Source organism: Lycium ferocissimum, chromosome 12, assembly GCF_029784015.1.
Source record: "Lycium ferocissimum isolate CSIRO_LF1 chromosome 12, AGI_CSIRO_Lferr_CH_V1, whole genome shotgun sequence".
NCBI classification, from domain to species: Eukaryota; Viridiplantae; Streptophyta; class Magnoliopsida; order Solanales; family Solanaceae; genus Lycium; species Lycium ferocissimum.
In genome coordinates this window covers 43,663,869-43,675,215 of record NC_081353.1, presented here as the reverse complement: position 1 = coordinate 43,675,215, position 11,347 = coordinate 43,663,869, and the positions used below count along the sequence as shown (strand labels likewise).

Below are 11,347 nucleotides of genomic sequence, written 5' to 3'. Positions count from 1 at the left end.
TAATTATTTTTATTATCTTCTTGTACTGAGTTTTATGTAGGTTGGAAACTGTTTTATAACAGTGCTTACATCAATTTTGAGTTTGAGTAAAAATATCCAGGTCATCCTGGAATAGTCATCCGCTGCAATCAAGAAATACTTATTCTCATCAAATGTAGGGACTTTGTAAGGCCCCGATAGATCCATAAGTACTAAATCAGAGCTACTTGCACTAGTACTATTACTAACAGGAAAAGGTAATCTAGACAATTTAGCACAAGGACAAACTAAGCATTTATTCACTGTGTTTGCTCATCTGGTTTTACTTATAGTATCTTTTTAAGTACTAAACTAGATACATGTCCAAATCTTTTGTGCCACATATCTATGTCTACTCGAGAATTGAACTCAGACTCATAATTAACATTTACAGACTCAGAATTAATAGTGCTAGCTGCTACAAGTGCTTCTTTGCAATCTTTATTGGTTGATAGTAAGTAAAGTCCCTCCTCTTTACCAATCATCTTCACATTCCCAGTGTAAAGATTCTGAAACACAAAAAAGTCAGGAAAGAAAGAAGCTGAACGTTTCAACTCTTTGGTTAGTTTAGCTACAGACAGTAGGTTAAACTCCCACACTCGGCCCTCTACTTTCATTAGTCTCCTATCAAAACAAATTTTATAAGATAAAAGTTTAGTCTCACTGTTGAATTAAAAATCTAAATGCGTATTTTCAGTTTTAGATTTAACTATGCCAGGGATTTCTTGGTGTAATTTTTTTTTTTTTTTTTTTTGAACCCCCTTAATTTGATCTTCCTGGCTCGACCACAGCCTACGAGTCACCTGTATGGAAATGATTTTCTTCATAAGAATTGAAATATTTATCCAATTGTAGCAATAATTTACAAATCCGTGGCATAGTTGAAATTTATTTTGTATGTTATGATGCATAACCAAGCAAGTTTGTAACCGTTAATCCTAGTGTACAACGGCGATCAGTTAAAAACAGTTGTGGAGAAATTGAGAGTTGAAGGTGAAAGTCAATCAGAGTTAGAATTTAAGAGAAATTATCTTACTAGTATGAATGTACTACAGACTGGATAGAAAAGATAAAGAATTTCACAAGTGGTGTAAATTTAGAATTATATTCCTGGGGTTTGGTCAAGTAGTGAGAGCATAACACAGTAATTTGTGGGTTAGACTTGCACGTCACGTGTTTGAGCCCCAATTTCGTAAATAAAAGTTTGATATTTAAGTGAAGAAAGGTAGAGGAGCAATGCCTATTACGCGTATCGAGTTCAACTAAGGCGTCATTGGCCCATGAGGATTTCTTGATTATTAACAAAATGTAGTGTAAATTTAGTAACCACAATTTTGAGCGTCTGTTGATTTATATAAAAGGATAAACTGGGTAGAAATGACAAAGAAATTTACAAGTGGCATAATTCATAAAGCTAATAAAGATAATTTTTTGATAATTTGAGCTTTTATAGATGTATGGACAGCAACAAGAGTGTGCTGGTATAGTAGCATTTCTATTGGTTAAAATAGAGTATGCAGTGCGCTAAAGAAGAAAGAAAAAGTATACATTTGAACTTAAAGATTAAGATTATTGTCCTTTTTGTCTACAAATATTTCCAGCATTCCTTTTTCTCCAAATAGTCCACCAAATAGCAGTCTTGTGTGTACGCCTCTCTGGCCCCTAACAATCCACCCATATAGGAGATCCAAAAACTTCTAGGCATATGGTCAATTTGAGGCCAGAAAGAGTGAAACATGTCCCACGATCATCACACGTTCAAACCTTACTACAGTTCAAAAACCTGGTATTTAAGTAGAGAAGGGTAGAGGGGCAAGCTCTTATTCACCGAATTTCAAACTATTGGTCAACGCCGTCAGAAGTTTCTCGGTTATAAAAATAAGAAATATTAATCAGCCTAACCTCTTACAAATGTTTGTTGATTATTCTAATCAAGATTGTATGGTGAAAGTCACCCAGCAAAGATGACAAGTTTTCACCATTCCTTTTAGAGAGAAATGTTCGCATAGCCAACCATATTCAATTTGAATTAACACCCCTTAATCTGTACTATATTAGTTTCTATATAGCCTAGAAAAAATAGCATTTCAAAGTATAAACGAAAAAATTCCAAAAAATAAAAATAAATATCAAATAGTCTTTGCTCTTATTGTACCTCCTCCTTCCTTCTTTATTTCTGATCGATGACGAAAATATTATTGGAGTTTTTTCCAATGTATCGCTAAAAACTGGATCATGGAATAGTGTTAATATTCCAAATAGAAGTCATCGATCTGGAAATTATAGAAGGAAGGAGTGTAGAAATATTATTAACAAATGGAAATTCAGAGGTTAAAAGATTTGTTGTTACTGTGGGCAAAAGTGCAAACTAATCGAGTTGCCCTCGTGGGTGGAAATCACACAGCTGCCAGGTTTTGCACACGCTAAAATAATATTCTTATTCTCTCCATTATTATTATTGTAGCTCACCCATCTCTCTCTTTTTTTCTTTTTTAAAATAATAATATTCAACTTTCTTCGAGTTTTCTTCAACCTTCCTCCTGTAACTGTGGTGTCTAGCTAGCTTGTTTCATTACGCATTCAAGATTTTTCGTGATTCGTGCTCATTCTCATTTCGTGTTAAACATGAGGTACAAAGCGATGAATAATATGTTGCAAGGTTTTTACACCAAGCAACACAACAAAATGAGAGGTTTACACATAGATGGACTAATGGACTATCATTGGGACACAAAGTTGGTGATTATAAGAATAGACCATTCTTGGGTTTTGAAGTTTATGGCTCGTGCAACAATTTTAGCATTGGTTATTGTCTCTTTACCTTGGATAAACACGATAATCGGGTACTTATCACGGTTCCAATCTAATGATTTCAAAGTAGAGATGGCTAATAGTCCAATTAATTTGGAGTTTATGCCTATTATTTTTCAAGATCTGGCCAATGAAGGACTTCTAAAAATGGGTGATAGGTCCCTTCTTGTTAGCGATGAGGAAGAAATTTACAATTCGCAAGTTGTTAAAGATTACAATCCAGATTTGATTTCTTTTTCAGATTCTACACAACAAAATGTTGTCCCTAATGAGAATTTTGACTTTGTATTTGCCTATGGCTACCCTCACTCATCAAATTTTATTGAAAGAACTTTGAAGGTTGGTGGTATTGTAGTTGTACCACTTAATGAAAATCCTATGGTTGATGAATTTCCACATCCATCAAATTACAAGATTGTCTATGTTAGAAAATTTGATTCAACAATTGTAGCCATGAAGAAAATAAAGAATGCCTCAAGCGACTCTTCGACGCGGCGACGGCTTTTCACTCTTGCAACTAATGCAGAAAAAGTTTCAGGTTTGAGTTTTGGGAACAGAAAACTTTTTGATGGGGAGCACTTTACTTCCCTTAGTCGGCCTGCTCAAAGCGAATCCGAATTAGTCAAGTCAGTTGATTTTGAATATCGGACGCCTAAGGCAAAGAAAATTACAAATGCTAAAAAGGCAGCACTAAAGAAACTAGAAAATGTGCTACTTGAACCACCAAGAGCAGCATCAGGAAAATCAAGTAGATATTTAAAAAAGACTCATTTTTTACCAGATTTAATGGGAATTTCCCTTGAGAGTTATCCAAGAAGGGTCTTCATTGATGTTGGTTTACAAGACAAGAATGAAAAATCAAGTGATAATTATTATTCTACTTGGTTTTCAAAGCATTATCCTACAAGAAACACAAGATTTGAGATATTCAAGATTGAGACTGTGAATGAGGAATCATCTGGAAAAGAGGTCCCATTGACTATTATTAGCATGTCTGATTGGTTAAAAGATAATGTACAAGAAAATGAGTATGTGGTAATGAAGGCAGAGGCTGATGTGGTTGAAGAAATGGTGAGAAATAAAAGTATTAGGTTAATTGATGAACTGTTCTTGGAATGTAAACATCAAGGAATTAAAAAAGGTGACAAGAAAAATAGGAGGGCATATTGGGAATGTTTGTCACTGTATGGATTGTTAAGAGATGAGGGTATTGCTGTGCACCAATGGTGGGGTTGAGAAAAATTGCAAACAAAGATAAATAATGTTAAGAAGATAGGTCGGGTGAGCATAATAGAATATTGAAGTTTTTTTATTTTAATTCCTTGCTGGTTTTGTGTGTATTCACTTGCTAGTATTCATTGATGTATGTACTATTACTTTTGAGCAAAATAATATGATAATGGGGTATAAAAAAAGAGATTAAAGATACTTTCTTGTGACTCTTTTTGCCTTACTTTCTTGTAGTTACTCGTACGATCTTTGCGGCGTCTTTTCATTTCCTTCTTTTATTTCTATCACACTACAAAGCTGAAGGGATGTGTCAAAATTGTTTCTTTTTTAATGCTTTTTTCAAAAGTTGTAAATTGTCAATAGTGATGCTAATAATTTTTGTTGGTGGGATCACATCACTATATTGTTTATTGAGTCAGGTAAAACTTTACTAGTTTTCCTGATGTATATCATTAGAAAAGTATCCCACATCACTATATTGTTTATTGAGACAGGTAAAACTTTACTAGTTTTCCTCATGTATATCATTAGAAAAGTTGATCCTTGTTAATATCATGAGATAAGTTTCTTTTTTTTATTAACTATATAGAAAGATGAGTTTGATGTAGGATCGTCGACATAGTATACTATTTAGAAGAGGTTAGAGCACATTTCTTTATCATAACTATATAGAAAGAAGAGTTTGATGTAGGATCGTCGACTTAGAGCCTGTTTGGATTGGCTAATAAGTTGCCTATAAAATTCGTTTTCAATTTTTTGAGTGTTTGTTGGCTTAAAAAGCTTTTGTGCTTAAAATAAGCCAAAAATTAATTAATTGTTTTATTTATTTTTATCTAAAGAAATTTTATGCTGTTCGAAAATTTTTTATAAGCCCAAAAAAATAAGTTGACTACCCTGTAAATTATTTTTTTTATTTATAAAAAAGTTTCCAACTTATAAGTTCGCTTTTTTAAGCCCATCCAAACAGGCTCTTAGTTTACTATTTAGAAGAGGTTAGAGCACATTTCTTTAACACCAGTGGACCCCACCTATTAATTTTGGATCACAATGCATTTGTCTTTTCAATTTGCCTGCAACTTTTTCATAACTTGCTCATTTTAGTGATTCAATCTTTCATATATTTCAATTGTTAATTACGCCACTACTAAGATTTTATTTACACAACATATTAAAGATGAAATAAGGAACTCAAAGATTATAATATTGTTGTTGTTCTTAATAATATTTTTACTAATGTTAAAAATATTTATCCGGTATTAATTTTACGCTTAATGAAATAATTTACTACCACACAAATATATAACGTCTCAAAGCATTTCAAATAATCTGAAAAAATAAACTATAACACAGATTATAGAACTCATGCTTCCAAAACTTCTAGCTTTTCACATGTGAAACGTCGTCAAATATGTTGAAAATTTCTTAAAATTGCATAGAGATAAAATTGAATTAGTTTTGAAATGTTGATTAATTGTAATAAAGAAACATCGTAGAATATGTTGAAAGATTCTTATAATTACATCGATTAAATTATAAATATATGTTGGGCCCGTGCTGGCACGGGTTCCAGTATCTGGTAATGTTATATAAAGGGATGTGAAACGACCACAAACTATGAAAAAAATCTAAATAAATTAAACAACTAAGTGCAATTAAGCCCAAAAAAGGGAATCTATACAAATCATAAATCTAGAAGAAGTACTAATATGTTTAAGTAGAATGATTAATGGTAGTGTGGATAATAACTTTTTTACACATTTAAAAATTCGCAACGTACACATTACTTTAGAACAGATTTTACCCATAATTGAATTTGAGTAAATATAAGAAATTAAAAGAACTGATAATTTTCTTAAAATGCACCAAATTATTTCATTAATTGCTGAATGTAACACATACATTCCAAATAGTAATACAAGTGAAATACTTGATGAACTTTTTCACCAAGTGGACTAACAGGACCTATTTCAGATAAATTGAAGAGTGAATTTTCTCTCCAAAACAACACATAAAAGGAAAACAGAGACTTAATAATAAAAAGAACATTGTAATTTGTAATCTAGTTACAAACTTCACGAGCAATTCCCACGCGCGAATTAGCAGTGTCAAACATAATCCTGAGATTTTGTTGCTGCAAATTGGCTATCACATTTAACACTGAGTTAACATTATTTGGTGCTGCTGCAATTGCCAAACATGCTAAGGGAGTTGCACTGCTATGTATCAAAGTGTTTTCCATTGGCAATTTCAAATCCATTCCCTCAAAGTGCAATGTGATAGCTGGTGCCCCTGCTTCATTTGGTGATGTGAAACATGTGTCAAATGCACCTAATGACCTAAATGGCCCTTTCACTTGTTTCCTAAACTCATCCCTAATTGCCTCGTAAGCCGGTTGGACGAATCGGGTTATGACCGTACCCGAGTCAATTACGGTGCCCGCACCTGTATTCGGGTCAAAACAAAGGTGTTCCAAGGCAATGGGAACTTGAACTTTTCCCACGCTGACACTTGTCAAGTTCACGTAGTACAGAGATGGTCTACGTGGGTTCTTGAGTAATGGGGTGGTTTTAATGTTCTTGGGCTGGCCCACGGGCCCAAGCTTGAGTGATCCAGAGAAATAATATGATTTAAAACTAGGCAAACAATATGAGAATACGCCCGAGTACATAGATCGGGATTGTGACATTAAAGACATGGATCCCCGGCCCAAGCCCAACAACCCTTGGGGCGGAATTGAGTTCCCGGACACCGAACTTATGCACCCGAAAGCATAATTCGGAATAACGTCATTGGCTAGTCCAAGTGAGTCGCGTGACAACGTGGCGTAAAAGGACGAATCTCCACCGTACGATTGGTTAAAGAAGCAAGCACTTGACCCGGAACCCGACCCGGTAGTCGGGCATGAGAGACTTCCACGTACTTGAGTACATTCGGGTACGGAGCAGGCTACTGACCCGTAAGTAGAGGAAGTTGTTGGGGCAAACAAAGTATTAGATGAGCACCCAACACAACCACTACATGGCACCCATGCAGCATCATTACTTGTGTCCAAGACCATGTACATCTGTTGACCCGGAGTACCCATCTTGACCCGAACCACAAAGTTACCTGTGACAATAATATAGCATGGATGATGTGAATAAAATGTATACAATGAAGTATATATATTTTATATTCCCTCCGTTTCAATTTATGAATCTTTGTTTGACTTGGCATTAGGTTTAAAAAGTGAGAGAGACACGGAATCTTGTTGTAAAGGCCCCTTCGAACATGGATTGTTTCTCTTTAAAAAAAAAAAATCAAAATGTCGTTTGGTTATACATTTGAATAATTTTTCGTTAGTTTTTGAAGATGAGTTTTTCAAATTTGAAAAATTGGTCATCTCACAAAATTTCTATTAACTTTTTTACAAGTGAAATGCATGTCCAAACACAACTTGAACTTTCAAATATATTAACTTCAACGTCAAATATTACGTTTTTTCGAATATCACTCAATTGATGATGTCTAAACGCCTTAAAGATGTATATAGTGTATTAAAACACCTTTTTGAATCAATGCAATTTGAAATTAGAGTTACTAACACTTTTGGAATAGACAATAGAAGTAACAATGAATAAATTAATAGATATACTGAAAAGACTAAGCTACCCTTGAGAACAATGTAAAATATTTACATAAATTACCTATATTGAAGAGATGTTGGCCTGGAGCAATGGGCACAATAGTGGGCTTTTTGGATACAACTAAGCTGGATAAATAAGAGAGCCTTTGTGGGTCTTTAGAGGCCATGTTGATAACGGTATTGATCCATGAAGAAGAAGGTTTTGGTGGGTTAAAAGGTGAGCATTTGCCATAAATGTGAATGACTGAAAGGTCTGAATTGCCTTTGGAATTAGAAGCACAAGAATCAGAAGCAAAAGCTCTTGTAGAAATTAGAAGAATGATGAAGAGGAAATAAGTAGCTGTTATATTGGATAAGGCCATAACTCTTTCAAGTTTGGTGAATGATAATGACAATAGGGTGGTGAAATTAACATGTATATATAGATCCAAAAAAAGTGTGAAATTATTGGTGGAATCAAAATTAAATTTTCACGTGAATCATTTTTTTTTTTTGGGATAAATTTTAGGATAATTGTATAGTAGCTAGCTAGCTATGATCCAAAAAGGACTAAAGAGAAGTCAATATTTGCAGCGTAAACTAAAAGTGAATAAAAGATGACAACCAATCATGCCATTAAAGTCCTTCAGAATTTTCCATATCAATTTTTCATTGTCCTGGCTTGTTACATGATTTTTCACATTAATACTACTTTTTTTACTTTAAAGCTTTCAAGAACTTGCATAATTAAGAAGAAGTACAATGTTTAAGTAAATATTATCGGAGTAATATGGCCTCAAATTAATTAGAGTACGTAGATTTTAAACTTTGAATATCACCACTTATCTATTATAGTTACCAGTTCTATATATTATTCTTGAATGATTCACGAGCTTGATTGATGTTGAGTCATTCGTGACGTACAGTGGTACCTAATTAAGAAGTTATAGAACAAAAATTTTATGCTCTATTGGGTAGAAAAGTTCAAAAAGTACTTCTCAGAATTTATGGGACACGATTAACTTTTACGTATAACAAATGTCTGTTATGTTAGCCTTTAGTTTTTACTGTTCCACCCGGTGCTGCTATCCGCTTTGGACCTAATTCGCGCCGCGTAAAATTCATTATAGGAAAAAGTGCTCTCTACCAAAAAAAAATTATGTGTAGAATAATGACAAAAAGATTGGAGGGACAAAGAGTAATATTTTGAGTGAAATTAAAGTATGATGAATAGAAGAGACTCTCGTGAAGCTTAGTTGGAGTATATATTGTTTTGTCCATAAGTTAAGATCTTAAGGCACGAGATGCGGTAGGTCACGGGTATGCACGCAGCATGATGTGCAAATTGTCAGGCAAACCGCACAATAATTCGTATGAAAGAGACCTCTCTATCTCTCCACCGCGCATTCGTGGATTCAATTGAATTTATTATTTTCAGCATAAATTACATAAACACAAAAGCAAATTTAAAATGTATGCATATATTAACATCACAGTAATTTTAAATTTACTGATTCTAATTCTGAATTTGTCTCTATTGCATCTTCTTCAATCTAGGTGTATTGGTTAGTCATTTCCTCAAAAAAATTGGCGTATAGATGGGTGCAATAATATGGCATTATGTTGCTCACTTCAAATCACTCCCTCATCTAGTCAAAGACCTCATTTTCTGGCCCCTTAAGTGTACTTTGTGTTAAGATAATTATTATATATAACTTAAATAAGTACACATGCATAGTTAAAAAGGCTAAGGGCAATCCCAATTTCCCGTTCCACCCCAAAAAGGACTCCCTAGGAGCTAGACCTTCAAATGAACTTGTACGATACCTCTTGATTATGTTAATCACTGCATATTACGGCTGATTCTAACGGCATATTACGGCATTTTAATTAAATTCGCCGCTACACACATAAATATCCAAATTGCACTTGCTTTGTACATATGATCTCGATGTGGTTCGACTACTTGAAGGGCGGGCGTTCGAATTGGATATGAAAACTTGAATTTGAATTTTTAGTTTTGTGGTGAATTATATTCCCTTTAATTGTACATATGATCTCGATGTGGTTCGACTACTTGAAGGGCGGGCGTTCGAATTGGATATGAAAACTTGGATTTGAATTTTTAGTTTTGTGGTGAATTATATTCCCTTTAATTTGTACATATGATCTCGATGTGGTTCGACTACTTGAAGGGCGGGCGTTCGAATTAGATATGAAAACTTGGATTTGAATTTTTAGTTTTCAGATTGAAGAAACTAAAATCAAAACCCAATCCAAATAATTTTGGATTGGATTGATTCGGTTTTGGATTAATCGATTTGGTTGTTTTAGATTTTTGGTTTTGAACCTGTAAGTTGAGTTTCTTCTTCTTATGAACGTCTTGATATAGTATTCATGTCAAGTGCTTTAATAGTTTCTCATGCTCACCACATTCATCCAAATAAAATGTCCATTCAAGCAATGAAACCATCAAGGAAATTCCTAATCTAAATAAAGTAAAACTATGTCTAAATAAATCATACTGCTGATAGTTCATATTCAAGTCAACCACTGTTCAATCCGTATAAACTCTATACGATTTAAACATCAATTAATATGTCTCAATATGCATCGATGTGGATTGCCTGGTGAAATAGCAATAGAATTTTTTCAGACATCTGTAATTCGTGATGAACCAGTATCACAGCTCTTCAAATGACAATAAAAATACGGTCAGACACATCTCAATTTGTACTATATATTAGCCTAATAAGGTATATTGATTTGATTTAGTAGGGTATTGGACTTTATATTAGGTATATAGTTTAACTATGTCTAATCGTTAGAGATAATATAAAGGTATAAAAATTCCGATTTTCGAGTATCCAAAAATCCAAAGTCTCAAATAAAAAATCCAATTTGAGTTTCGAAATTCTTAAAAGTTAAATCCAGAATTTAATCCTTAATTCGAAAATTCAAAAAATTTGAATTTCAGTTTGGATTTCGATTTTGCCTGAACTATGCATGCCTAGCTAAAGTATAGTTTAAACAAATATTGTGCAGACATCTTAAAGCAGATATTAATATGGATGGGAGGTAACAGTAACTTCCTTTGGGCATTGATGGAGACTTGCTTCAGTACAAAACTACAAATGGGAGGGAAAGGCCCATAACTTAAGACAAAGCTTTCAGTTTCACACTTAAACATGCAATATTTTGGAATTTACAAAGAAACTAAAATGTGCTAATCACGAGCCCCTTTGTACACTTTTAACCTTATATTATATAGTACTACGGAGTACTATATTGTAAAACAGAATATATTGGTGCTGCTGCTTCTCCTAAATGAACATCGTACGTACTTCACCAGAATGCACACTTCACTATGAAATTCTGCTTGTCTTCATAACAGAATAAAAGAATATTCCAATGCACGGTACACCACGGAGACCTAAGACCTTACACGACTATGTTCTATTATAGTTCAAGCCTATGATACGTATTGTCTGTTTTAGCCTTACTTATAAATTTGTCTCTTGATCTACTATGTCATATCTAGCCAAATGGAGGCGCAACATACAAATTTGTTTTCTGTCTTATAAATCACTTGATATTTGTTGTCAATTGCAATGTTAAATTTGCCTAAGATATTATGTGTAATTCTTCAAAAACTTGCAAGTCTAGAAGTCTGTTGGTTCTCCT

The 11,347-nt window shown here is 33.6% G+C and overlaps 2 protein-coding genes across 2 annotated transcripts; one reads left to right on the top strand and one right to left on the bottom strand.

Annotated features, from left to right (window-relative positions):
• The first annotated feature begins 2,099 nt into the window (after positions 1–2,099).
• On the top strand, positions 2,100–4,282 carry LOC132040911 (uncharacterized). The gene has a single exon (XM_059431597.1). It carries the CDS (start codon positions 2,644–2,646, stop codon positions 4,063–4,065), a length of 1,422 nt encoding a protein of 473 aa, XP_059287580.1. The 5' UTR covers positions 2,100–2,643; the 3' UTR covers positions 4,066–4,282.
• A 1,624-nt stretch (positions 4,283–5,906) lies between these two features.
• LOC132040078 (aspartyl protease AED3-like) lies at positions 5,907–8,085 on the bottom strand. Its single transcript, XM_059430693.1, has 2 exons — positions 7,746–8,085; positions 5,907–7,167 (listed from the first exon to the last, which is right to left on the bottom strand). The coding sequence occupies exons 1-2, from the start codon at positions 8,044–8,046 to the stop codon at positions 6,119–6,121; spliced, it is 1,350 nt and encodes a 449-aa protein (XP_059286676.1). The 5' UTR covers positions 8,047–8,085; the 3' UTR covers positions 5,907–6,118.
• Positions 8,086–11,347: the final 3,262 nt, after the last annotated feature.

Excerpts from the sequence above, each read along its gene's own strand:
- LOC132040078 (XM_059430693.1), bottom strand. The coding sequence starts at position 8,046 with ATGGCCTTATCCAATATAACAGCTACTTATTTCCTCTTCATCATTCTT. Across the intron at positions 7,168-7,745 it reads CCAACATCTCTTCAATATAG|GTAACTTTGTGGTTCGGGTC; the intron begins GTAATTTATGTA and ends TTATTGTCACAG.
- LOC132040911 (XM_059431597.1), top strand. The coding sequence starts at position 2,644 with ATGAGGTACAAAGCGATGAATAATATGTTGCAAGGTTTTTACACCAAG.